Source organism: Rhodnius prolixus, unplaced genomic scaffold, assembly GCF_049639745.1.
Source record: "Rhodnius prolixus isolate KJV_2025 unplaced genomic scaffold, Rpr scaffold_5, whole genome shotgun sequence".
In the NCBI taxonomy this organism is placed as follows: Eukaryota; Metazoa; Arthropoda; class Insecta; order Hemiptera; family Reduviidae; genus Rhodnius; species Rhodnius prolixus.
The window spans coordinates 34,217,691-34,245,682 of record NW_027411624.1 but is presented as its reverse complement, the minus strand read 5'-3'; the positions used below and the strand labels follow the sequence as shown (position 1 = coordinate 34,245,682).

General features: G+C 30.9%; 3 protein-coding genes across 5 annotated transcripts; 1 reads left to right on the top strand and 2 right to left on the bottom strand.

Moving 5' to 3' along the window:
• Positions 1-13: 13 nt before the first annotated feature.
• Positions 14-6,666, bottom strand: LOC141458548 (Kazal peptide Pr13a-like). Of its 2 annotated transcripts, none has more exons than XM_074136682.1 (3): positions 6,511-6,666; positions 5,263-5,415; positions 14-4,390 (listed from the first exon to the last, which is right to left on the bottom strand). In XM_074136682.1, exons 1-3 carry the CDS (start codon positions 6,557-6,559, stop codon positions 4,347-4,349), a joined length of 246 nt encoding a protein of 81 aa, XP_073992783.1. In that variant the 5' UTR covers positions 6,560-6,666; the 3' UTR covers positions 14-4,346. The 2 variants fall into 2 exon arrangements, with proteins under 2 accessions (XP_073992783.1, XP_073992782.1); XM_074136681.1 differs by having other exon boundaries at positions 5,263-5,418; positions 6,511-6,660.
• A 1,021-nt stretch (positions 6,667-7,687) lies between these two features.
• LOC141458553 (vasotab-like) lies at positions 7,688-10,025 on the bottom strand. Its single transcript, XM_074136687.1, has 3 exons — positions 9,872-10,025; positions 8,952-9,107; positions 7,688-8,763 (listed from the first exon to the last, which is right to left on the bottom strand). The coding sequence occupies exons 1-3, from the start codon at positions 9,918-9,920 to the stop codon at positions 8,729-8,731; spliced, it is 240 nt and encodes a 79-aa protein (XP_073992788.1). The 5' UTR covers positions 9,921-10,025; the 3' UTR covers positions 7,688-8,728.
• A 14,574-nt stretch (positions 10,026-24,599) lies between these two features.
• Positions 24,600-27,814, top strand: LOC141457989 (uncharacterized). Of its 2 annotated transcripts, XR_012460698.1 has the most exons (3): positions 24,600-24,755; positions 25,091-25,258; positions 27,462-27,814. XR_012460698.1 is itself a non-coding variant. In XM_074135423.1 (2 exons), the coding sequence occupies exons 1-2, from the start codon at positions 25,107-25,109 to the stop codon at positions 27,788-27,790; spliced, it is 447 nt and encodes a 148-aa protein (XP_073991524.1). In that variant the 5' UTR covers positions 24,927-25,106; the 3' UTR covers positions 27,791-27,814. The 2 variants fall into 2 exon arrangements, 1 of the variants encoding a protein (XP_073991524.1); XM_074135423.1 differs by lacking the exon at positions 24,600-24,755 and having other exon boundaries at positions 24,927-25,258; positions 27,496-27,814.
• The last annotated feature ends 178 nt before the right edge of the window (positions 27,815-27,992 follow it).

The window sequence follows — 27,992 nt, the reverse complement described above, 5'->3', positions numbered from 1 at the left end:
TAAGTTGTACGCATTACCAGGTGAACTTTTTATTTATTACAAGCTTGAAGAGCAAATATAGCTAGAAAGCGTTTCCCTAAATTGTAATTTTGTTAAATCAAAACATAACTACATAAATATTCTAGTAATTTTTACATTAAAAAAAAACTATTTGCACTGCGAACACTTCCTTCAGCCAAAACTTCAACCTAAAATTCTCAATTTTATTACAAAGTAAGCAAATATTACAACGTTTCAACATTATTAGTGTCATCCAATAAATTATAAGTGCAAAAGTGCATGCCCATGCTATCTAGTAGACCTTTTAAGAACAAGTATGGTTTTAAGAACTGTTGCTAGATAGCATTGGCACCACTTGTACAATTTTTAAATAAACAATTGTTAGTTCGCAAATTATAATTTTAAAATTCTCAGTGGATCATGTTCATTTAAATGAATGGAATTCATTTTTGTAAAGAACCGAAAAATAATTGGACTGACGAAAATGAAGCTTTGATCTAGACTGTAACCTGATTTAAGTTAAATAAGAAATTAAACTAAATAAAGAAAACAGCACTTAATTTCCTAAATCTTATGAAGTCTTTAGGGTTACTACTTCTCTTTTTTCTTTTTTTTGTTGCACTAGAAAATACGATTCTATGGCAAAGGAGTGGAAAGCCAATACAAATTTATAAAAAAAGAAGAACATGAAAAAAGTACAAAAATGAAAAAAATAACACTTCTACAGAACTCAAAAAAATGAACATAACTCAGTCGTAGACATTACACTTGATAATAACATAAAAGTCCGATAGTATAGTATAGTAAACAAGAAAAGAAAAATCATAATAATATCTAGAGTGCAAAATATTGACAAACAATAAACCATCTGACATAGTGACTTAATTAAACAGACAAACTGAAATTACTTATTTATTATAAAACTTTTTATTTAATTATCTTAGATGAATTTAATCTTGGTCCGTAGCATTTCTTAGTTTTAATGTATTAATAAGAAATTTATATAAAGCATTTAAATCTATACTTTGAAAAAAAATTATCATTAGCTCTTCAGGTGACGCGCCATGTTTTAAGAAATTAACTAAGTATTTATTTCTTTGTGAAGAAAATGCATGACATTTAAACAAAAAATGAGGAAAGTCATCTAAATGATTTTCTCTGCAATGCGAACAAAATTCGAGGGGGTAAAAATAATATTTTTTGCGCCTAAAATGAATTCTGCAAAATTTAGTTCCTGACAAATGAATTTGAGCTATAGCTCTAAGCTTTTCTATGTTGCAATTAAGAGTTAGATATGTTTCAAAGGCACCCACCTGACTTATATGCCTATAAAAGGTATTATAAGAGCTGTTAGTAACGGAGTCGATATCAAGAGAAAGTAAGTGATTATGAAAACTTTGTAGCATATCATTTTTATATGATTTAACGGAATGTAAGTTTTGGTTATTTAGGAGGTACTCAAAGCTCATGGTTATCAAGTTTTAATTGTGTATACCAGTTGAAAGGCAAATTATTAGCTTCAAAATCTATCAGTCTGGAGTAATAAAGTTTAGGGAGCCTCTCCTCTTCCATGGCTAATAGTTGAATCCACCACCCTACCATACGTTTGAAAATTTTAAGTTTACAATGGATTCTTCCAGTCTCCAGTCGAATATATGCATTGGTGGTTGAGGGGGGGCAATCTCAATAGTTTTGAAAAAAATTAATTGCCCACGCTCCACTTCATTAGCATATTGACAGCCCCATACTTCAGACAGGTATAACAATACACTTTCAGCGAGAGACTCAAACAGTGAAACTTTAGAACCCCAGGAATCTGATTGCGTTTTTGCTAAAATATTCATAACGGTTGAGTTAGCACACATAAATTTACTCAGAAAATGCTTTGTTGCAATTCTAAACACCGCTGAAGAAGAGAATGGATCTCCTAAATAAGTGATTTTATTAGAAATATTAATATGAGAATTTTTGTAAATAAGGTTTCGATATTTAGGCAAACGACCACCTTTATGAAATGGAACTATGAAATTTTAATTAGGGTTGACTCTATTACAGTCACAATATTTTTCCAACAATTTTAAATTAAACTGAGCATCAGTCCAGGAGGTACTCAGAAGGACGGTGTCATCGGCATGCATAATCATATTTACATCTCTTATGGAATTTAGGCTGAAACCTTTAGCTCCATTCAAGGCAAAGTATTCGACCATATCCGAGGTAAAAAGTGCAAAGAGTAAAGGGCTCAAGACTTTGCCCTGAAGTACACCTTCATTAACCGGTATCTCTGAGGAAAGCTGATTCCCCTGGGACAACAACATAACAGACTGGTCATACATGGCCATTAAAATTCGCAAGGCCCCACCGCAGATTCCGAAACTGTTCAACTTGTGCCATAATTTATTGTGTTGTACAGTATCGAAGGCTCTTCTGAAATCTATAAATATTCCAAAACGTTTGCTTCTTTTTATCCTCAATTGAATAGAAATCATTGCCGACAAAGTAAACACTGCATCTCGACATCCTCTTCCCTTCCTGAAGCCCATCTGTTCTTCCGGAATTAATTTATTGAATTCAGCCCATGCATAGAGTCTATTATAAATTATGTAAGTAAATATTTTGGAAATGGTATTAAAAATAGCAATAGCTCTGTAGTTTAAAGGGTCATTAACATCACCTTTCTTATGAAAAAGTCGCATTTTTATTTTACTCCAACTTTTGGGAATATCTTCGTTTTGCCAAAAGCTTATTAAATAAATTAAGCAGGTAATGAAGCCAGGCAGAGGAGAGATGTTTAAAGCATTGGTTTGGTACTAAGTCCAAGCCTACGGCCTTATTGTTTTTGCAGTAGGTTATACTGTTTAATAGCTCTTCGAGAGATATTTCCTGATCAAAATAGGGGTGAACAAAGCCAAAAAAATTGATATCTAACTGGGGTTTAGTGGGCATAACGTTCTGATAAAACTGCTCCCAATATAACAATGATATAGGACACTTTCTGAGCGACTTCTTCTGGCGAAATTTATTTATGACCAAAATTCTGAGGGATTATTTAAGTTTCTAAGGGAGCCTTTCACCTGTTGAGCGAATGAAAATTTATTATTTTTTATTAATGCTCTATACTGTTTCTTTAACTCTAAATATCTATTTAAATCAGAATTGAGTTTAAATTTGCGATACACTTTAAACATCTTATTCAATTTTTGTTTAAGTAATTGGCAATCTTTAGTATACCATTGTTTATTATTGTGTATCCTAATAGGGTTATAGTGTTTTTTTACAATTACATTAGATTAGATTTTTTACAATTGCATAGCACAATGGTCAAATAAAAATTGTCATACAGATCATTAACATTATTGCTATTAAAATAAATATTTGAACTATTTTCCATACAATAACTAAATTGCGATAGATTTGGAATACTTCTGTCAATAATATGCGTGTAAGTTAGTTCTGTACTTTTTTGAAGGCTAATTTTTTTAGAAATTGAAACACCGGGAGTATTTATTTCTAAGATACAAAAGCAGTGGTCGGAGTAATTAGAGATATTTTCAATAAAAAAATCATTAACTAAATCAACTGTACCCATTGAAACCCAGACCAGATCTATCACACTACAACCCAATTTACACAGATAAGTATAATTTGCGGGTGAATCGCTAACAGAGCGCCCATTGCACAGAACTAAACCGAAATCTTCAAAGATATTCACTAAACTTAAACCCCTATCATTTAATTCAAAATCATTAGAATCTCTAAAATTCTCATTATTTTTGTTCTTTGAGTCTCAAATAATATTTTTTGCAGTCAGAAGACCTCCCAAAACGTGTACTTCTGGTGGAAAATTAATATTGAAAACCGTTCACGAATAGATAAAATTGTAAATTTGATCTTAAATATCTCGACTAATATTAGGGATATCGAAACGTGGTCAACGTCATTTTTCACAATTTTTTATATAGTTTTCAAAATCATTGTCAAAACCAGTGGTTCTTATGAAACCCCAATCAGATTTTTGACCGTAACTCCGCCAAAATGAAGGTACAGCATCGGCGATGGTAAATTTAAAAAGGAGACTATAAAAAACATGTAGTTTTCTTCATGGGTTTTATCGAAATTTCGCTTCCCTAAAATGTTATTAGCGATTGGTGCGTTTTAAATGAATCACCCTGTACATGTATTTTATAAAAATACCATTAATATTACAAATACAATTTTTATTTATTGAAAGGTACTAAAATAAATTGCTAATACAAAAATGGGGTGACAAGAAATAATACACATATACTTTTGCTAATTTAGTTATATGTTAGTGTAATCAGTTCTGTAAAACTGCCCAGAAAACTTTATAATTTCTTAGTACACAGACCTCTGGAAATTAACTCATACCCTACAACAAAAATAAATAGTTTTATATATGGTTATCAACCTAATGATGGTTAATTATGGTTACTAACCTATGGTTATTAGAAAATTAATTTTCTTTTATTAAATTCAAGTAAGCTGTATTCAAGGGAATATTAAATAGTCAGGTTGGCATAAAATAAAAACAATGAAGTTTCAGATTCAATAATAGAGACCAGCTCTACTGCTTTTGAGTGGCAGATGTATTTTACCAGCTAAAAAGTATAGTAAAATACTGGCGTTGTAACAGAATAACACAATCTGGATCCAATAGAAGACTAAGTTAATTTCTTAAGCGGTTAAAATAGTATTAATTACGAATTTTGGGAAGTATGTGTTCGTTTCAGTGTAACATGCTAATAAATAAATAATTTAAAACTACCGAAGTAAGTTTTAGTCATTTATTAAATATTGTAATATTACGATTAAAATAAATGATTATGCATTATTACTAGTAAAAAAAAATATGTGTGAATACAACGATTAAAACACGTAAAAGTCAAGAAATGATGTAACTGGTAAAAATACCCTGCTAAAAAGAGTGGTTTTGTAAGAGAAGGACATAATCGTAAGTATTTATGAAATGTTAAGTACTGGCTGATTTGTGTATCTTTTTAATCAACCCTTACACCTAACTTTTTAATCTGTAAGTTTTTGTTAAGGAGGTTTAAGAAAAGAAATTGGTGTACGAAATTTATACATTAAATTAATAGTTTTTACAGTTTCTTGTGCGTAATTGAATTAATCAAACATTTAGGTAAACGTTTGCCACTACTATCTAGTAATAATTAGTGAATGCACTTTTTTTTTTCAAGTAATATATTCTATATTTAACATTTACTTCAACTTCACACTTACCTGGTTTTTTTGATTTACAATTGTATCTAGCCATTTCGCACTCATTTCCAAATGATCTTTTATTTTTCTTGACGATGTCTCTGGCACAAACAGGGTCGTAGTCTAACACAGAGCAAATGTGAATTGGGCATTTCCCTGCGCCACCCACTCTTGCTGCTAAGAAAGAATTATATTTTCACTTTATTTTTATCAAACTATCGTATTTTCGTAAAAATAACTTCTTCTTTTTCGTTTCAAACTAAACATGTAACCAGTCTCTACTTTTGCATATTTAAACTGTCCGGTAGGACAATTGTATAAGGGTTGTTTAAACTATGTAAGGATAACCCGGAATCACTAAGTGGGAATACATTGCGCTAACCAGTGAGCTAATCTTTTGCTTTTAATGTTGTTTCATAAAAAACTAAAATTAGAAAGTCTTATGAATAAAACTCGAAGAAATACAATGAAAACTACAAAGAAACTATTGCATTATTTACAGCGACAGTTTAGTGCGAAATTAGCGCTCTGGTAGGAAGACTCTTCCTTAAAGAAAATGTCTGCCAAAACTTTTTCTTCGGCTTGCGCATGAGTATATTTTATGTCATCTCTTCATCCGGCAATCAATAGAACTGATCTGCCAAGTCAGGATCATGAACTAGATTTTCCTTTCCCTAAGGCGTCTCTACTTTAGCGAACTTTAAATGTTAAAAATTGGAAATTGTTCAAAAATAACTGCAATTGGGTAGTTTGGTAAAATAATAATTAAGAAGTTAACACTTGATTTTGTTGTATTAGAAAATCATTTTACAAAACTGGGTGTCCTTTTATTTTGTATTCAATAGGGCGTCTAGGTTCAGATATGAACAGGCAGCAAATACTTAACTAATTAATTTTTGAACGATTTCCAATTTTTATTGCTCAAAGTATAGATAGCCGGATGAAGAGGTGAAAAAAAAAAAATGATACGCACAAGCGGAAGAAGAAAGGCAGACAACAGCAAATCGGTCGAGCTAACACGGCTTTCTCATACCGTAACTCACGCAAGGAAATTGACTCTAATAAAAAATTAGTTTGTATAAGTAAAATGATATGTAGCTTTTTGAGAAATTTCAGACCTTGTGTTAAAACATTTTTTCGTACAGAGGGAACTCAAAATGATTCGAAGAGAATAAGTTCTTATGATACGCGGACAATCGCAATTCGCCGTAAGTTAGAGATAGTAAAAATAAAAACTATTATTTCTAAATAAAATATGATTATACAAACCCAAAAATGTTGTTAGAAGAAATGCTAATATCAATAAAAATTGCTTCATTTTCACGCAAACAGAACTAGAACCCTGGGAGATTTATTCTCTGGACTCAGTAACCCTTCAAATTCATGGAATAAGGTATATAAGGAACGTAAGGTTTATTACAAGGCTTATAGTATGTAAGGCTTATAATGGGTAATTAAATTATCTGTTGAACTAATTTCTCCTCCTTTTTATGGCTCTCATAAAATATTATTGGCACTTCAAAAAAGTAATAACTCAATTAAATGATTTTATCAATTTCTTGTGAACGTCTGCTGAGAACCAATGATTTGCTGTGGTGAAGTTGATTCTATTAATATGTGAAAAATTTTCTTCAATCTGATATTTATAAAATTTAGTGTGAACTTAATGCTCACAAAAGAATCTAAGACGTCATATGGCTTAGCCATCAGTTAACTGAAGTTTGCCTAAAGACAAATACATTTAACTATCGATTTAATGGGTCAAAAAGGGGAGGGGCCGATCTTCCATAAAATGTTGGTCCTTGAGTTTCGGTAAAATACTAAAGTCTTTTAAATTAATATTTTGCTGTGTGTACAAGAAAAAAAAAATATATAAATACAGACACTAAGTCTGTACAGGCTAGTATAAATAATTACATCTTTAAACACAGAAATAACACAATTCTGTACTTTCAGACAAGTATACGATTTAGAATGATTTATTTGGGATCGGTGAAAATAATGCTGATATTCAGCTGCAGTGTGCTAATCCCTTCCCTTATATTATTATTATTTCTATTATTGTTATATTATGTATAAACATTATATAAGGTCTTTTATTTCCTTACCTTTTCATAGCATATCTAAATAATTTGTTTTGAGCTCTTTATGTATATATTTAATGTCAGATTAAAAATAAATTATTTATTAATTAAATTCAAAAATGCAAGGAAAGTTCGTCATTAACTGAATTATTTCATTAGGATTTTGTTTGTTTTAATGTAATCTTAAGGTACAAGTTTGTAGGCATTAACAGAATAAAGTAATGAATTATAGCCTTTTTTTTCTCAAAAAGGGATGATTTTATGTAGTATATAATTTATACAAAATGTAGTAATATTTGTAATATTAAAAATATAGTAAACAAATCTATGTAGAAAGGGTATAAAAACATAAAAATTAGTGAAAATGAGAATAGAAATCAAAATATAATGTAAGGTTACAAATCTAAGTATACAGTTTTACACAGTTTTAGTACTTTCCTTAAAACTGGTTAGAATAAAAGTAGCTAAAATTTATTTTTTACATTTCACTCATTAACAAAAAAAGGCTTAAGGCACCAAAATGCTTAAGGGTTTGAAGTTCTTTGAGAACTGAGACACAACATTTTAAAAAATTAGAAGTAGAGCTAATTGTTTCTGCTGAAGAACAAACTATAATGAGTCAAGATGCGCTAGAAGCATTTATAAATTCTCTGGGCAGAATAAAATCAAAATATAGACTTCCCAGATTCTCGCTCCTGCACTCTGTCACTGATCACAGTACACTTAATACTGGTTCAATTCATTTGCCATAGCGTTATTTATAGGAAGGAATAAACCCGTATGCGGCGCTCTAGATATCTTATCTCATGAAAGCAGCGTAAAAAAAAGTAGTGGAAGAAAGCCACTGTAACCTCGTGGAAGTTCAGAGTAGAAATAATAACTAATAATAATGTTTAGAAATAATAAATGTTTTCTCTGACATTAATCCTCTTAGATAAGTGACAGTATTTTGCGGAATTAAGCAATATATTTTAATCACAGTAACAAAACATCGTAATAGAATCTAAGAATTCTCAAAAATTGCAATTAAGAGAAGCACAAATACCTTCCTTCGAGGAAACTTTCTTTTAAAATTAATCAATGAATGTAATTTCAAGACATAGTTTTCAAAAGTTGAAAGTTAATTTTATGTTTGTTTTTTTTTAAAAAAAAGTTTGTCTTCATCTAACATCTTTTCAGAGTTCTGTTGCACTTCCTTTAAGATAACTCCCAGGCAGTGAGTTTTATAGACCACTATAAAGTTCAAATTACTCGCTGCCCCGACTACTTAAATGTACGAAATGAAATCATACAAATTGTGCTATTTAATAGTATAGATTTTAGTAATGCAAATTTACCATTTAGTTACATGTGTAATGAAGTATTTCAGAATATATTAATTCAAACAGATGGTGCTGTCGACTTTAATGGCACGCTTTGTTGGATACCAATACCCAATCTAAAATAAATATAAATACAGAAATTAGATTATACTCCTGTGAATTCAGCTTAAGTGAAATTTGATAAAAGACAGTTTGGGAATAAATAAGTAATTCTCAAAATAACTAAATATAAGCATTTCATAGATGCAAAATGAATGTCAGAAATATGGAACAATATTAATATATATAGAACAATATTAATTACCTCTGCCTGAATTATTGCATTTATTTTCTCTGTTCAGTTCACAGCGATTTGAGAAAGTTCGTTTTGATGAGCCTCGTTTTCCACAAACAGGTCTAAAATCATATGTGCATGCAATACCGCAACGTGCTTCACCATATTCAAATAAGCATATTGTCACTATAAAAGTAGAGTTTTAAAAGAATGAGACAAACAAAAAACAGATTCAAGAAGTAGCAAAAATAAATAATTAATCGTCACAAAATCAAATTAAACTTATTTAGTCGGTAAAAAAGAAAAGTTTGTAAATATCATTGATAATTGAACAGAAGCTTTTTGAAAGAAGAGGTAAACTGCATTGAATGATCTAGTCTTTAGTAAGCTGGACACTTCTACATTCGGTTGATCTCAGACAAATATAGCAGTTCCCAACAGTATACTCCGGCTCTGATGTAAATCAGATTAGCGAAACAGCTGGGCGCCGTTGACAGATCGAATTAAAATTATTAAAATGAATATTATGTTTTGGATAAGATGAACTGTGAGGGTGTTGTTATGCTGAATTATAATTAATTCAGAGTCAAAGTCTATTTGTGTCTTTGTTTAGTTTGTAAAACTTAAATCAGCAAAGAATTTTTCTCCGGCAACGAAAGAGAGTAAAAGTTGTACAGTACGAGCATGGTTCACTAAAAATAAGCCTTATTCCTCCTATTGCACCACGAAATGTTTTTCCTAAATTGTCTAGATGAGGAGAAAAAATTGTATTAAAACCCAAAAGGCGGTTAGCTCAACTTTAATTATATTTTTGGGATCTGCTCATGTTTGTTAGAAGCCGCTTGAACCTGAACGTCCTCCTCTAAGAATTATTTTAAATCACTTGAAAAGTCTTCAACGACTGTTATATAAAAATAAAAGAAAATTACTAAACAGTTTTGGTTACTTACAGAATACAGCGATGACAGCTACACTTAGAATTGAAAAACTTAATTTCATTGTCACTGTTGATTAGTTGGTGGTTATATGAAACGCTTCATGTAGAAGCCATATATAACTGGTTTAGAGCATGCCCAGGAGGGGATGATTTAAATCCAGCTGCATAGCTCTAGATATGATGAGAACCATATATTTAGTTTAAGGAAAACTGCAAGAAATGTGGAGAGGAATATTTTGTTTAAACTCTAGTTTTGCTAGAGTACTAAAATAAGTTTATTAATAAATTAAATAATTAATTGTATAAAATATTAATAAATATAAAAAATAAACTTAGAACTTAACCAACTGTGGTTAGATATTGCAAACTAATTTAATGAGATACATTTCGGTAGCAAGTTTTGGCTTATCCAAGACATTATTATTTAAAATAGCTGTTTTTAAATTACTTATTCAAAGAGAGCAATACATTTAATTCAGTAAAGTTCATTAAGGAGAATAAACTATTCATAATGTATACAATGTTTCCAAAGTTTTAGTTTTACTTTTAACTTCGACAAACTTTTTCATCAAAAAGATCAAATCTTCAGGGAATTAGAGGTGGATAAACGAAGTTTGTTTTATAAAGAAAACAAACCCTGATACTTGTGGAAGTGTCGTTAACTGATTTTAGAAAAGTGGGTTCCACCCTGTATTCTAGAGGAAAAACCTTAAAAAAAAGAAGAAGATATTTTTGGCCGAATGTTAAGGTGCTTTTTGCTGCCTGTAGGCGAGACAGGAAAAGCAACAAGAAGTGGAGTTCTGAGAATTTCCAATGGTTCAAATTAGGCGGATTTTCCTTTAATAAACTATCGCACGAACTGCCCAAGCCCCAAGCTGACCTTACTTCATGTGCCAACACGCAGACTGCTTTTCCTTAAAGTATTTCAGAGTCCAGTTCTATCGAACAACAATCACTTGATGAGCATTCAAGAACATTTTCTAAGTGGAACAATCTATTTCCAAGGAAGTTGATTTATGAACTAGATCTAATATGGTTAAGAGGCAATATTTTATCAATTCGTTTTACCACTGTACGTTTTTATAGCATTATTATGTAATTTACTCGATAACGGTTCCATAAAATTACAAATAGGCTTACCATAAGTCACAATTTGATCGGAACTGTCCAGTTTTGAATGTACGGTTCCGACGCTCAGGCCAAGGCATCATTTCATCCCCGTTAATCGATAAACAAAAGAAAGTGTAAGTCAGATATATACACTGAAAGCTGTACTCTAAATGTGATAACATAAATTATGGAATATATCTTAAGCCAGCTAGGTACGTTGAAATCATATTCTCAATAATAAATAGCATATGGTCTGAAAAATAAGGTAGAATAGGCTAAATCAACAGAAAAAGCTTAAACATTTGTGACCTTAACTGCAAACTACGTTGTACTGTTTTTATTGACGCAATTAAATATAAAGAAAATCTTAAGATAAAGTTCAAGCCGGTGATAAATATCAACAACTTTTTAACATAACAACAAGATAATATCAATTAAAAAGGTATTAGTCGTTGACTATCTGTTTTCTCTCCGATTCGGTTGTGATGACTATTCTCTATTAGGAAGATCGGTTCTCTAGAAATATGTATGTTACCTATTTTTTGTTAAAGTGTACTTTAAATTGCCTGTAGATCCTTTCACTTCGTATGAACCACGGCGCTCCCTGGGCGATACGCAGCACTTCTTTATTCAGCTTATTTGTGGCAATCATTAGGGGGCAAGCAAAATAGTTTCGAGTATACAAAAGACTGGAACAATGAGGTTTCAGAGGAGGTGACCTTTTGTAAAAATATAAATAACTTTGATTATAGAATAAGAAATATTTCTGGAAGCTGTACCAAATTAATGTTCAAATGAAGTCAGTAACAAATATCAAGGCACCTCTGTCTGCTTGATCAAAAGTTGTGTTATTTTGGGAAAGAAGATACAAGAGAGCGTGTTTATTGACAAGTCATTTGCCCACAAAACCACGAATTATTTACAAAAATAATAATAATAATAATAAATAAAGAGCAATTTTTATAAAATAAGCTACGTATTGCAGAATTCAAAAGTGCTATTTAAAATTGATTTATAAAATTTCTTAGTGATATTATTTAAAAGTTATAAATAGATAAAATGAATTCCTGCATGTTAGTTGTTCCATGAATTTAATAGCAGTTTTTCCTTATGTTTTTTTGAATGTAGCTTTATTAAAAACCGGTTTAATAAATAAGAGAGAGTAGGAACACAAAAAAGAAAACATTAAATAATAGATGAAATAAATAAACAGAGATGGAAAATAATGTCTGACTCAAAAGAGAAGATGGAGTGTTTCATTTGAAATGTTATTTAAAGTTGTACGGAGATAACTGTCTACTCGTCCATTTTTATGGATACAAGAATTCGAGACTGTTTACTTTTATTTATTTTATATATATTTTATATATTCTCTAAAGGAATATATATATAGTATTATATGTATAGTTGGGTTTCCCATAAGGAAAAAGATTCAACCCATGTTAGAAGTAGGTTAGACATTTATTCTCGATGCCAAGGACTAGGTATCTTTAAGGAAAGTGACTTTTAAAATGTAGAAGAGAAGCCCTACGTCTACTAGAACTCAACAATCAGGAAATTTCCTGGAGACAAAAGGATAAAGGAGTGCGCTACCTTGGCATAATCCTTGATACAACAACTTACCTGGAGACTGCACATTAACACAAAACTTCAACTAGTATATACTCGTTGTAGCAGTTATATCACCCATTAATTAACGGAAACACAACGCTTAAACACTTCTGTACTGTAAATATTACCCGAAATTCGGCAAACTATTGAACTAATTCTTCTGAAAAACATTAATTATCATACTGCTTCATCAAAGCTCCAAAATCTTTTTCTATTTTTTTGTATTTTTAGATCAGTGTCTTTCAACAATCATCTTAAAAACAATAGATAGTTGTTCCAGGAAATTCAATAAAATGAAAGTTTTCATTCGTCATAGTAAACGTGTTTCTTTTTCATTCTGTCCAGCTTCGGATGGTTACTGTGTGCAAAATCTTAACACTCATGTTTTATAGTATACTTGAAATTTAATTTAAAGTCTGTAATGTCCTTTCTAGAAGAATGAAGGAAGAGTAGAGGGAATTATAATATCTGGCGTGAATTGGTACTTACAAAACTCTCTCATATTTAAACAAATTTAGGTTGCAAAAATTATTGTATTATTAGTATCTTGTGATACAGGCACTTGCAGGCAACAATTTGACAAAATTAATAAACAAATTATTATAATGAATCAATTTGCGGACAATATCCATGAAAGAATTATTATATTAATTAAAAATTTGCAATAAAATAAGTTAGATCATTTTAAATTAATTTTTATTCAAATTGGACTTCCAATGTTTCAAAATTGCACGAACAATTTGCAACAATTACATAAGCTGAAACAAAATAAATATTGCGTTAAAATATAAAATTATTGTTAAGAAAAAAGTTAATTCAAAGCAATGTTATACTTTTCATGCAAAAATCTTAAAACTAATGTTGAATAGAGAAGGAGACCTAACACATGAATACTCATCAATATTGGTAACAATAACATAATAATAGACCGTGAATAGACCCAAGTTCATCTCTGCTAAAGCTCTCGCCCTTCATCTCCTATAAATCAATTGTCTGGCTATGTACATAACTTCTGATAACCCTACATGCTACCATTTATAAACCGTACAACTCCTGAATGGAAAAATACTAGAAGTTTTCTAATAAATTAATAATAAATAATCAAATTAGTACTTACGTGGGAATTCTACACATGCATTAATTACATCAACACCACAACGATTTGAAAAAGTTTTATACGCATTCAAACGGACTGCACACACTGGCTCATATGGACCATAACAGTAATCATTACACTTCTTCTTAGTGGCTTCAACAAACCGGTCTTGAGCCAATACTACAAGAAATTAGTACAATTAGAAATTAGTTGAAATGTTGTGTTTTTATCTATTAGACTAAATAAATGGGACATGTCAGTTCCTTACAATTACAGTTTACAAAGAAGCTAATCATAGTAGAATGTGGTATAAGCTAATATAGTAATTATATAGCTTACAGATAATTCAAACAAGTGTATTGGAAGTGGCTAAAAAGGAGAACTATCCACGTTCCAGTGGCATAATTGAAACCAATAGGAGAGCCAAATAAATGTTAGCATCTGATGGGTTATTTCAAAACTACATACATATTTGAAACACCATTGTAAAAAAGATGGGCTCAAAAATTAAATTTAGTCATTTTTTTGAAGTTGGAAGCTAACTCTTTTATTAGAATATGTAGAATACTTACAGAAAAAAGCAAAAATAATCACATATTTCCCGTACATTGCACAATAAGTTCTGTTTAAATCATAAGAAACATAAACTGCTAATTAAATAACAACTTTGTTTCTTTTATACTGCACCCACAGTACGAAGCACATTGATAATGTTCGTCCAATAGTAAGGTAAAACAGATAACATTGTTTTAAACTAGCAAGGTACTTGTTCTTTTATTTTATAATAAAACAAGTTAATTTACCAATATCTATTTTAACTAGAAAAGCTTAAATTTTCTTTTCCAAGGAGCTTCTAAAAGCTCACTGTTCGGTGCTGGCCAATATTATCTGTAACGAAAGAACACTGTATGGATGTTGTCAGAGCCAATGATTTCGGATTTTGATGCACCTTAAAAAAGAGAGACAGAGCGTGAAAACTAATGTTCGAAAACCTACACAAAAATTAATCAGAAAGTTACTTTAATCGGCAGTTTGATCTATTGTTGGTATTTTCTCTTGCTCCAAAATAGGAGGTAGTAGATGCTGACCAATTTTTAAAATTGAGTTTTCGACTTGGAAAAATGTACTTGAATAACCTGTTTTGGTTGTAAAGACTGTTATTAAAATTAGGTATTATTGTTGCCATGAGTGGAGCTCAGGGATATTTTTCATTAAACTGGCAGCTCTAATAAAAACTAGCTAAAAAAAAAAAACTATGTAAGGCTACAAACTATATCTCTCAACAAGTAGGGTACATAACTTCACTTCCTTCTGATTAAGGCGACGAAAACATCATCTATGTATACTCACTCAACGTGTCTTTGGACTCAACTTTCGAATAGGGAATTAGGGACCAATTTAATATTTGAAGCCATGTTTGAGGAGAGTCTAACATCACTTCCCTCAGAACTCCTCTGAAAATTATGTTTCCAGATAAAATTTTTTAAAAATAAATACAAAACCTATATGGATTCATGAAATCTTAAGAAAATCGTTAAAAACCTTTTGGCAATTTCAAGCATGATGCAAGTTTTTTTTACAAGATACGCTCTCCATTCACAGCCAAAGTAATTTATAAAAACCACTTTTTCGTGCTTACAAGAAATCAAATTGTATTTTATTCTCTTTATGAAAACTTATAACCTAATACTTGCATTATTGAAAATCTACAAATGAATAAAACATAATTTGTGTTTGGTAACAATTTATTAGGGTTTACAAATTAGTATGACATTAGCATTTTCACAGCGAAAGAATTTGTCCCTTTTTTTCATTGGATTAATTGTCTTCTACAATTGGGCATCCACCTTTTTTATAATATGTGTATGCTAAAAAAAAATATATATTATTATTGATTATTATACCTGTCAAATAACTGCAATAGAATAGAACATAGTAATGTTTTACTGACGTGGATTTGCGCCGCATTTATTTGCTTTGTTCAGTTCACATTTATTATCAAAAGTTATGTATTCGCATCTTCTACCACAGACTGGCTCATGTTCGTATGTGCAGGCAACTGGACATACACGTTCCTCACTGCCTAATATCAGGCCAACATCTGAAATAAAGGAATCCAAATGTAATAGATTACATGGAGTGGTAGCCATAATTTTGGAATGTCTTCATTGAAAAAGTAGAATTGGAATAAAGAGAAGGTTCTCGTAATGTCGAGTGAAAGCCTTTTCTAAAAAATTTTAGGGTTGCCCTTCGTTGCGGGTGTCTTTTAGGTAGTGCAATTTATCCGGAGAACCTAAAGTATGGTAGCCAAATCTTGAATAAATAATATCGGGTTCACATCAATTCTAACAGATATGTTTCAGTTATTTACCCTTAACCTCAGGGTGAACATTTTAATATAATATCTTCAATATATTCTTAAAAAATTATAGTTTAATAATTTATCTTTGAAATAATAATATTTGTTCAAGCATCTCCCTCACACTCTAAAAAGTAAAAGAAAATTCTTACTGTGCTGACGCTAAAATCATTCTTAACATCCATTATGCAGTCAGAGAGAATACTGTATTTCTTCATTTTTAAAACTGTAGACATACTCAAGCACCGAATGTTTTTCAGCTAGCGATGAAGTTGACCCAATCATAAAGAGATTTAAAGGTACCATGTTACTTCACTGTGGTCAAATAGGACCAAAGGCCTTTTACGAGTAGTTATGGTCTTTCTCTAATCACGAGTTCAGCTTTCCTTATCCATTATTTAACGTCCAAGAATTGGTCTTTTCTCAAGTCTAAGACTTGCATATTTCAGTAACTCTTAGACCAGCATTTTGAAGGGGGTTCCAAGTTGAAATACCAAGAATCCTCTTCTTTACTCAGAAGAAGTTATAAAGCAGTTGTGGCAGATCTTTTTCTACAGCCCGGATGGATAATTTGTCTTAAGAAGCTAATAAAATAAACATTTAAAAGCGCCTAGCAACAATATAGTTAAGTTAAAGTTAATGAGTAAGTTGTTAGAATGGAACTTAAAATCAAATGCATTCACTACCGCCCCATGTGAGAATTGAGTTTTTGAAAAGTTCGGTGATAAGACTCTACTGTAGTATTTTCGGAAGGTTTTTAGAATCAAAGAGGTGGTATAGTCGAAGCAGAGTGTGAACATATTCACTATTTAAAAAAAAAACTATTGCCATAAAAAAGGCATTTTTCCATAACTCAAGATCTAGATTTTGTAATCAGTAATATAGGAATACTTACAGCAAAAGAATAGACCCAAAGAAATAATCGTGGAATGCTTCATTTCTAGATGTTTATTCTACTTAGTCTTGCAACGGTACTGTTCTCAGTATTCATGAAATTTGACTCGTTATGTACACGAATCCATTATTTATATTGTCTAGGCCATTTTTTAAGCTTGGAAACGTCAAGTTATCACAGATAATTTTCACAAATAAATGTAGGGGGGACTTGGGGAATAAATTGTTTGCATATTGTTCTACTTACATATATAGTTAGTTATTCCAGCAAAGAATGAACATTTACCATATAAAATTGAACAATTTTTACATTTTAAGCATTTTTGCTCACAATAAGACGTATTAAATTTTTAGAAAAACAGCCAGCCAGTTTTTGATGAGTTAAACAATATAATATAATAACCAATATTAGTGCCTTCGCAATAAATTCGAAAAAGAACACTTTCATCGCAATCGACTGGAAAACCACCACTTAAATTAAGTTTCAATCAATGAATTTATTTTATACGTTGAACATTTGATTGTATTCTCATTACTAGGCACAGGCTCGGATGAAGTAAGACTGACGACGGAGCAAATCAACGATTTAGAACTTTTATTTTCAAGTTTGCCACGATTTACTCAAATCCCCATCGAGTTGAATAGTTGTATTAAAAAAGAAGTTTAAACTACATAAGAGTTATGTTTTTCATTTTTTCAAGTTTAAGTTTTTTAGAGGTTTCTGGAGTAAAGGTTTTTTTAATTAATTAGAAGCTACTGTTTCTCACAAATCGTAAGTTCCAATTAGTTAATAATGCTGGAATTGAGAAACAGAAGTAATCTTTCATTATGTTCTTAGAATTAGAATTCCTACTGAACAGTTTGCAATTGAATTGGATATTTCTTTTAATGATTATTGATTAGTTTTCGGTACTATAAAGAAGCCAATGTAGGCTAAAAGAATGTTAGCCCCGAAATGGTAATTTTTCTTAAAAAATCGCCATGTTTGCTGAGAACATTGTGCTGTAGGCAGTGTGATACGCTGATTTTTTTTCTCAGCCTTAAAAATTTTTGTTCAGTCCATTGGGAATATATTATATATTGATAACTTCAAGAGGCTGCAATTATCCTGCTCACAATTCTATAATTCTGTTCCTTTTCCAGTACCATCCACAACTCCAGCACCTTTACTGCTAAGTGACAAGCCCAAATGTGATAAATAAATGTTAATGTGAATACAGTGGTGAGCATAAAGCTATTGGCATAAAAAATAATTCTTTAATTTTTCCTTAGATACCTAAATCTGCATATTACTAAAACTCTGTACTCTCGGTAGAAAGATGATTACTAAGCAATATGTTAGAGCGATGGACTTAGAACTACCTAAATACATTACATCTTTGTTACTCGTAGAAGGGCCAAGTTAGTATGCAAGATATAGCTAAGTCTTCTCTGAGTTCTGTATTATAAGCTTGCAAGCTGCATGTAATTTCTTTCTACAAGTCGCTTCTTTCTTGTAGCCCTGCATGCAGTTAAAGATTCACATCGCTGGAATGAAAACTATTAATCAGCTGCTCTTATCTGTCAGGTGATTTAAAACATGGTGCACCAAGCAATATTTAAAAATGCTGCATGAATAAAATAAAAGTAAAAATACCATAAATCATTAAATATGTCGTCATATTGTAAATAAAATATATATTAAAAATTCAAGTCTAACTGAATTTATTTATTTTGTTTTGTTTTTTGACATTAATCAAATATTTCTTTTTAACGCCTAAAAGCTCCTTTTAACATCTTTCAAGTTCTTCAAGCATTCAGTTTTCTTTTCGTTTTTAACTAAAATAACAGAATTTGAAAGCAATTAGGTCATCTTTCTCTTCGAGATCTAACTTACTCGTATCTTCCTTAGACAGAAAATGTAAAAGAAATTTCAATGTTAATCTGTTCTGGACCATGGATCCTGACCAAAAAGCATAATTAAATTATTTAGAACAGAAATAAAACACTTCAGGTCAAACCTTAATTAAAAACCACCATTGATGCAGTAGATCTGGAAACAAAATGCGCCGCTGGGTAGGAAACTGAACGTATGGAATCTCAATAAAAGGACATCAGTTTGCTTAAATCCATGGTTGTGGAGCGCAAGCAAGAACTTGATTTGGATGAATGGAGGTCGGTTTTCAAAAAGATCTATAGATAAAACAAGATAGACAAATAGACAAAAGATAGACAAATCTATTGGAGGTGGTAGACTGATGAACTGCAGGCGAGCCTACTTGAACTTTTAAGGAAAAGGACTGTTTATAATTATAAAACAAAGAATAAAATAGTTTATTTACAAATTTAATAACTGATGATTAATTACTTATAAAATTAAGAATTTCCTTCAGATTCGCTACTGTCAATTCGAAGTTTCTTTTTAATTGGTGAAGTAGGATTTGATTCTGGTGATAATGTCAAGTCTACATTCACCACATCATCACTCTTTTTTCTTTGATTAAGATCTAACAGATATTGCAGTCCACATGAACTCAATGCCTGATTAATGGCTGAATCTATTCTGTCGAAATTTTTTAACTCTTCTTCATAATTATAAGGTACTCTGCTACACATTCTTCGCCACAGCAACCACTCCTGGAGCTACAAAATCAGATACTACAAATACAGTCCCAACTTAGATGTTTTTTTAATAATGAGCATAAAAAAAGGAATTAAAAAAAGGAGGATTTGGGTCAAAAGTGGTATAATCAGTTATTTTTCTTAAACCTGCCGGAGAACTGGCAGTTTTTAAGTTCAGTATAGCCGGCCTCTGTATTACAAGGTAAAAACAAGATATAGATAATGCCTCATGATCTTATAGTTCATCATTCGTCCGAAAAAAGTGTATTTTACTCTCGAATAACCATTTACCAGAGCAAGAAAGGATATTACAGACTGTGTTTTTCTTATTTTATAATACAAGTTCAAAAAATAGCGGATTAAAATGGTAATGCCAGCATAGTTCACCTAAAAAAATGATTTTTAATCCCAAATTACCACCTACTCGAACAAGGTCTGGATGTTACAGACTATTTCTTCTTTATTTCATACTATAAGTTCATAAAACGCTGGTCATAATGGGGATTCCGGCCTAGATCGTCAGAAAAAACGTAATCGAGCAGTGCTGAATGTTACAGGCAGGATCGTCCTTATTTTAAAGTGTTAAGTTTGTAAAATAGTGGAAGATGTTAAAAATCTGGCCTAGCTCGTCCGAAAAAATTGAATTATATTCTCAAATAACCATTTATCAGATCAAGACAGGATGTTACAGACTGTGCTTTCCTTATTTTATAATATAAGTTCCAAAAAATAGTGGAATAAGTCGGAATTCCGGCATTGATTCACCGAAAAAGTGACTTCTAATCTCAAATCACCAATTACAAACAGGGCTGGATGTTACAAACTTCAACTTTTTTTATTTCATCATATAAGTTTAAGTAAAAGTCGGAATTCAGGTTTAGATCGTCAGAAAAGTGATTTTTATTCCCAAATAACCATTTACTTGAGCTGTATTGCTTGTAAGGGTACCAGATTATGCTCTTAATTAAATTTTTTTGTGAGGTTCTAGAAATGCTGCTAGGGGAAAATAAACGCAAAACAAAAAACGTGGCTGTAATTTTATCAAATTATGTTGATTGGCATGTTTAATTCGTTTATGTTTAGGGGCATAATTACTTTGTAACTAACTAGATTATTAATTAGCGAATGTATGCTAAGTGAGTCTCTTTGGAAGAAACTGGGTGATAAATCACCTTCAATAATTCTTTAACTCATTGTAAACTTGCAAATTAGCAAAAGATACATCTTGGAGCATCAATGGGAAACTTTAAGTACTTGTTTTCCACCTTTTGCAATTTCTTTAAATTAGTATTAATCGTATGTTCAAATTCCAATATGTAGTTGCATAGGTCAGTACAGGTTTTACCAGGATCTTTTATTTTATTGGCAACACTCAGTGAGGAGTGTCTGCTAAGGAGAGGAAATAGTTGGAACTATATTAGATCTTTACACTTTTGTACTACTGCGTTAATATGGGAAATGAATGTAGGAGATCTGTCTAGAGGGACCGTGGAAACCCATTCTTCAGAGAGTCTTTTTGATAATTATAAGCTTAAGAACTTTTTACATTTTTAATTTTTAAAAAATGTCTTAAAAAAGTATATATAAGAAACATGAGACACCAAGAGATGTCTCTTAGAAATCTAAATAAAAATAAACTACTATATATAATAAAAATTAATTACCTTAATAACTAGAGCTGTAAAAAAAAGTAATGGTATTAGTCACGACAATGCAATGATGATCAAGCACCTGTCTGAAAATTAAGATTGTAATATAATAAATGTTACAATCTAAACAATAAGCTTACTAAGCTGAAAGTAAACAATTTGCAACTGTAAGCATTTACACTTGGAATCATTTTCTGCTAGCGTATTTAGAATTATAAAACTATTTTTCATTTAATGAATATTAATCAGTGACTCTAAATCATTAAAATAAAGTCAATTTTATTTCTAGCCAGCTTCATAATCAAAAATGTATTTATGAATGTATTCTAATTTTGCTCATGCAGTTGGATCCGCAGTGCTGCATAATATCGTTAAATTTATCTATTGTAGCAAGCAACCGGTTTGCAGATATTCTTCCATGATCATAGGTTGATTCATCAGATGTGCATAGAGGATTTGATTTCCACTTATATTCTTTCTGCCCACTTAATGCCCCCCAAAAAACCCCGCAGAATAATAATAATAGCTGTGGCAAGTAAAATCAACGATAATAAAATCACTTAATTACCACGTTTGAAAGTAGTAAAAAACTTATTCTCGCCCCACAATATTCTCGGCAATTTAAAATTGATTATTTAATATTTTTAAAAAAGCAATTCAATTGATGTGGTAGACTTTTTTTTAAATGAAAATCTTCAACTGATTCCAGAATGAACTACGAAAATAGTTGGAATTACAACATTCTATCAACTGAAAAACATAGTTTTCTTATCGATGTTAGATAAGATAGTTTATTGCTGTCTGTGTTTGGTCAGAAATGGAAGTTCTTCTTTTTAAAATAAGGCAGCACCATTAAATTCTGTCCAAAATTTGTATCTTGAATCAATATCTTTAGCGTGGATTTTATAAATATAACATAATAATGGAAGTTCTTATCTATGGTTCTTTCTTCATTCTTTTTTGTAGTCTTCAACAGATTTGTGACTTCACCAAGCTTCAGGCGTCCTTAAAACAGAACGATTGATGTCAGAGATTTTCATATCGCAAATAAAGTTATAATTCTTTTTTACTCCACGCAAGTCTGTATCACTCTCTGTTTAAATAAAGCCAAGAATTCATAAACCGAAACCCTGTGATGTCCTGAACATTAAGATTATTGTGGAAGTCTGATATTTCTAAGCATTCGAACACAATTAGGTTGTAAAAATGGGATTACATAGATTTTGTTGAATTCAAGGGAAGAAGAAGTAATGGGAATAACTTATTTTTAAAAATGTTCGCATTTGAAAATGTTAAGTATCTGAACTGAAACTGCACAGATTGCTTTCGGATACAAAAAGAAACTTCAAAAATTTAAAATTCATGGTAATACAGAATTGTAAAATATTTTAGGATTTCTATTTGATATATGGTGTGAAATCATTCGCATTAAAACAGCAGTATCAATAAGTTAAAGCCATTTGAAATGAGGTCGTACTGTATTGCACACCTTCGGAATGATAAATATGATGGGAAACAGAAGTGCAGTCTCAAAAGCAACTATGTACATAAATTAAAGAACTTTTGCAAATTTCCCACAATGTAAGTGTTCACGCCTGAAGCAAATCAGAGAAAAATAAAGATTTTAATTTGCACAAGACAGCCAGAAATAAAATGGAAATTTTTGAATGCCTAAATTCTGTTCTAAATTATCCAACAGTAATAAAATGTCAATTGATTAAGAGATAATACAGTTTTAACATAAATACTCTATTGTTTCTACAAATGACATTGTAAAGGAAAAATGAAAATAATTCGTTGATTAGGTGAGGGACAACAATAGAAAAATAAACAGTAATTTTGCAAGGCAGATATGCTACTCTAGAGAATAGATTATTATTGAATAATTTGCAAACCACATTTTAATAAGATTGCTTTGTTGTAGTGAGTATCTATATTATTATATTCATTAACACCATTTTTCGAGAGTACAATTAGATGAGAAAAACCTTATTCATTAAAATTAGAAATCTGTTAATCGTTTTAATGTAAAAACTTGTCACCTTTTGAAATTTCATTAGAAACTTGTTTAACACAATTATTAGCGATGTAGAAACGAACAAAAATCCTAAATAATAACGATAGATCAAACAGTAGTCAAATTCAAACCTGGAAAAGAGCAAAGATATTTATTAGCTTTGTAAGCCATTTTAAGATATATCTGATATTTCACTACACTAATAACATCAAATATAAATACAAAGTTTTTTGGGTGGAAAAGTTTCAAATTTAAATAACTAATATAATGGAAACAATTTCCTGGGAGGTAGTGTCATCTGATGACCATTTTTGTAACTAATAAAATGAATAGATTGGTAAGTGTTGGCATCTAGTGTCGTTTTTTGTAACTACATGATTGCCCTATACAAAAATTCATAACGTTATTATTAGCTTATTATATGTGACTTGCAGAAACTATTCATTCATTTATTTATTTATTTTATTTTTTTAATTAGTTCCGCATTCAAGAAAGGCAATTTTTAAATTTATTTAAACCCAGTTTAATACACAAGCAATAGATTGCAAAAGTATTTAGAAATAATAATAAATTCATTCAAAACCAATGACCGAAACATGATTTTATGGAATAATTTAAATTTGTTAATTTAAAAGTAAATTGCAAAGCAAAAAATACAATAAAATAAATAAGTTTAAATGAATTGTAATGAGACGGACAATTGTACAACTACAACGGATCCAATCTTGTATCAATATTAGATACTGACTGTACTGCTTACCACAATATTCAATTACAACTTTTAATTTTCTGGAGTTGTGCACCACTAATGATAATAAACAGCATAAGAAATAAAACCAGATTTATGAAAAGTTTTTACTTTTCTAATCTCTTTATTTATCCACTAGTCTCTTTGACCTTTACTTGATCAGAAATTTTGATGTAATTTTCAACAAATTATATTTTTGAATTAGATTGCTATTTTACTACATATAAACGTTCTTTCATTTTTATTTAAAAGAAAAGGAATGTAGTGGAAACATTTTTTGTTTTTAATGTTTCTATTTCTATCTTCTATTTTAACACACATCTCAACTTACCAACTCTTTTAATAAAAACAATTAGCATAATTTCTAGTGAATATGATAAGTTAGGTGAGGGATCACCTTAGGTGCTAGCGTATACTGGATTCCAGCTCGGAGATCCTTGGTTCGAATCCAGCTTTTTTCTTTCTAAGAACTTTTTAACATCACCGGTACAATGATTTCTGTAACAAGAGTGCACTGTTCGGAGACCTGGAGTGCATCAAAAAATCTCCAGGGCGCCAATGATCTCACATGTTGACGAGCTTTTAAAAATAATAATAATAAAATATATAATGACTAATTAAAATTAAAGACTAACAGTCTTTAACACAGATGTTTTTTCAGTGTTATGGAAATGCGTTATTATGTAGCGCTACTGGAAATTTTACAGAACTGTTGCGTAAAAAGAAAAAAAAAAGATTAATATTATTCTCTGAAACTTTTCACTCTAAAGTAGAATGTGGATGGAGTTGCGCAGCAATTCTTTAACAAACAGGTATGGGAACATGTTGGTAATATACTTACTGAAGCCAAATGTTTTAATATTTAAATCGCTTTTCCTTTCCAATTTTCTATAAACTGATATAACATGACTATTAAAACTATTAGAAAAACATGTGTTTAAATACTGAATGCTATGGATTCTAATTTTTACTAACAGCATGAATATAGAGTGATGGTTTATTCCCACTAAAACATTAAATAAAACTTTTTAATTTCACCTTATTGAAAAAAATATCTATTTAGCATTAAAAAATGTATAAATTGAATGAAAGACTTCTTTTAAGATTTTTTTATCTACATCATCATGCAGTGAATTCAATTTACCAGGTGAAGTGTACAAAGCATGAATGCGCCATGTTCGACCGAATTAGTGAACAACTTTGATGCAGAATGCGAAAAAACATGTATTAGAAAAATTAAATGCACATTTGTAAAATTAGTGAAAAATCAAATTGATAGACTAAGATGTGTCCAAATAGAACCGGCATCATGTCCGTAAGTTATTCAATAATTTTTAATTAAGTAAAAAGTGTAAAGCATATAAATAGTAATTCCTATATATACTGATGGACAAAATTAGCACACCACTCAGTTTTTGTTTGGTTAAAATTAAATAAATTATTTACCGCTTCTCTTTTGGACGTACATCACTTGTATAAAGCGATTTAGGGAGACAAGAGGTCATTCAAGAAGAGATGTACAGCAGAGAGAGAGACGATAGGTACATCCGGCACCTGGCTTTGCGAAACAGGAGTATAACGGGAAATGAGATAAAAAGTCTCATAAGGCAAGTCCGAAATGTTTCCATCTCCAGCAGGATTGTTTGAAGAAGACTTAATGAAAGTAACCTTAGAGCCCGACATCCTGCTCGAGGCCGTCTCCTTACCACAGATCACAATATGACCAGACTTCAGTTTGCAAGTGAACATGTGAATTGGACTTAAGACAACTGGAAGAGAGTTCTCTTTACAGAGGTGAGAATAGGCCTAAATTCTTCAAATAGCCATAGTTACAAATGGCTTATTTTTTCAGCCAACAATATTTTGAAAGTCCAAAATTTGCACAAATTGGAAATAATATTTTTTTTTAAGGGTGGTGCGTTAATTTTGTCCATCAGTGTAGTTTACTCTAGTAACTTATTTAATCCAAAGATTAGGTAAGTTACTATCCTTTAAGAAAAACTGAAATATAAAACTGCAGGAACCTCGTAACTTTTATTTTGAACCAAGTTTCGTTAAATAGATAATGTTTTGCTAAAATTAATATCATGCTCATGCTGTAACTGATTAAAATAATACTAAATTATGAAAACGATGCTTATCGGAAGATTTTGTTTTTTCTTTAAAAAAAAAATGAACCCAATTTCAGTTTAGAGAGTGTAAAAATATTGATTGATTAATATATTATTTTGATCACTAACGGTCTACATCGACATTTCTGTATTACAGATATTCTGAAACATTTCTGTATTATTATCTTACTTTCAGTTATGTAAGATCAAATCGGAATCGAAATCTATTCCGATAATTTCAAAGACCTAACATCTCTTATTCTCATGTTCGACAACGGAGGAGAAAAGGCATCCAGATTCTCATTACATACAATATTTTAACGACAAATAACCCATTTTCTCAATATATTTTTTTAACGGTTGACGATCATTAAGATGCACAACTCTTCTCTTATTAAGTTAATAGAAGTTCTGTAATGTAGTTCGTGCATACATCTGTATAGGACTGATTAATCTGAAAGTAATACACTTCATGAACTTCTTTAATGGGGTTAGGACTTCTCTCTCGGCAGTCTTGTTATGATTCTGACCCATCTTTAAAAGGCTGTATTGAAGGCCACACCTTCCTCAAAGGCTTCTGTCTGGACCATTTGGACAATAAATTTAGTTTATTTTATCCCTCTCATATTTTCATTTAAGAAAACAGTTAAAAATGAATGTCCTTAAAAAAATGAATCATATAGGCGACGACATTTGTCAGCGTGGTTTCATCTTCATTGAATGATATCGTAGAGCCAACTGAAGTGAAAACTAAACACTAATAATTCTAGATTCTCAACAGGGTTTATAATCTACCTGTAATGTTGGCTACTTCTCTTCCTCATGGACTAGCCAGACTAGTCGTCTTACAGTCTGGCTGTAATAGATGAAAAGTAAAACACCATCTCACGGAAATAATGCAGAGTTACCCACCGAGTACGTGTTTCCAGTTCAGTGATTCTTATTGTCTCGCTCAGATCAAACTGAAACTTGAAAATGAGCAATTTTATTATGCAAATCGGAATCTGGAACTCATTCAACATTAGGCATGATTTTGAAAACGAAGTACGAATCTTTTTTATTCAACTGTGTTCTCATTTTTTTTTTCGTTTTCTTAATTACATTCAAAGCATTACTCTTTGATACTGAAACTGTCTTGTCGCGTTCATCCAGTAGGTTTGGAATGTACCAGTCTCTGATGATAAAATGTAAACAACCAAAATCCAAAATAAAGGAGTTTTATTTCAACGGGAAACAAATGACTTTTTTTATTTTCCCTCGTAATCATAGCCACCAAAAACCAACACATGATATTGAAATAGATATCGTTTTAAAAAGTCGCTAAGTGATTTTATTTTGTATTTGTATATAAATTAGTAATGGTACTTGTATAGAACAATATGTTAAATTCAAACGATTGATGTATAGTAATGCCGCCACTGCCATTGTACACGATTGCCAGGAAAGAAGCAGCACGATTGGTAGACGCCCGCCGCAAACGCTACCGCCGTCACAAGAAGGGTATGGCCGGCAAAACACGCAAAGAATTACAACAGCAGAACATGGCTCCAACAAACTCCAATGGTTTCTTTGCGCAATTGCGATCTTGGTTCTTTGCTGGTTTCTCTTCGTCGTCGGAACCTACATTGGAACTTCCATGTATTCATCATGCTCATCAAGCAGTTGTGGTGGCTGCAAGGGCAAAGCAAAAATCATTCCGTACTGATTTGTCCCTGCCAACCAGATATATATTTTGATAATAAAGATATTTTATTAAAATATTTGTGATTTTTTTTTTAAATAATAAAAGTTAACTTGTTTTTCAAAATAAACAAAAGGTGTCTTCTTTTTTACACTGATCATTGCCGAACACATTAGTTTTAATATAATTTCTATTCTTATTCTACCTTTTTATTATCTGCAGATTAAGCATCAGGATCATCTACTTTAAGTTTGGGT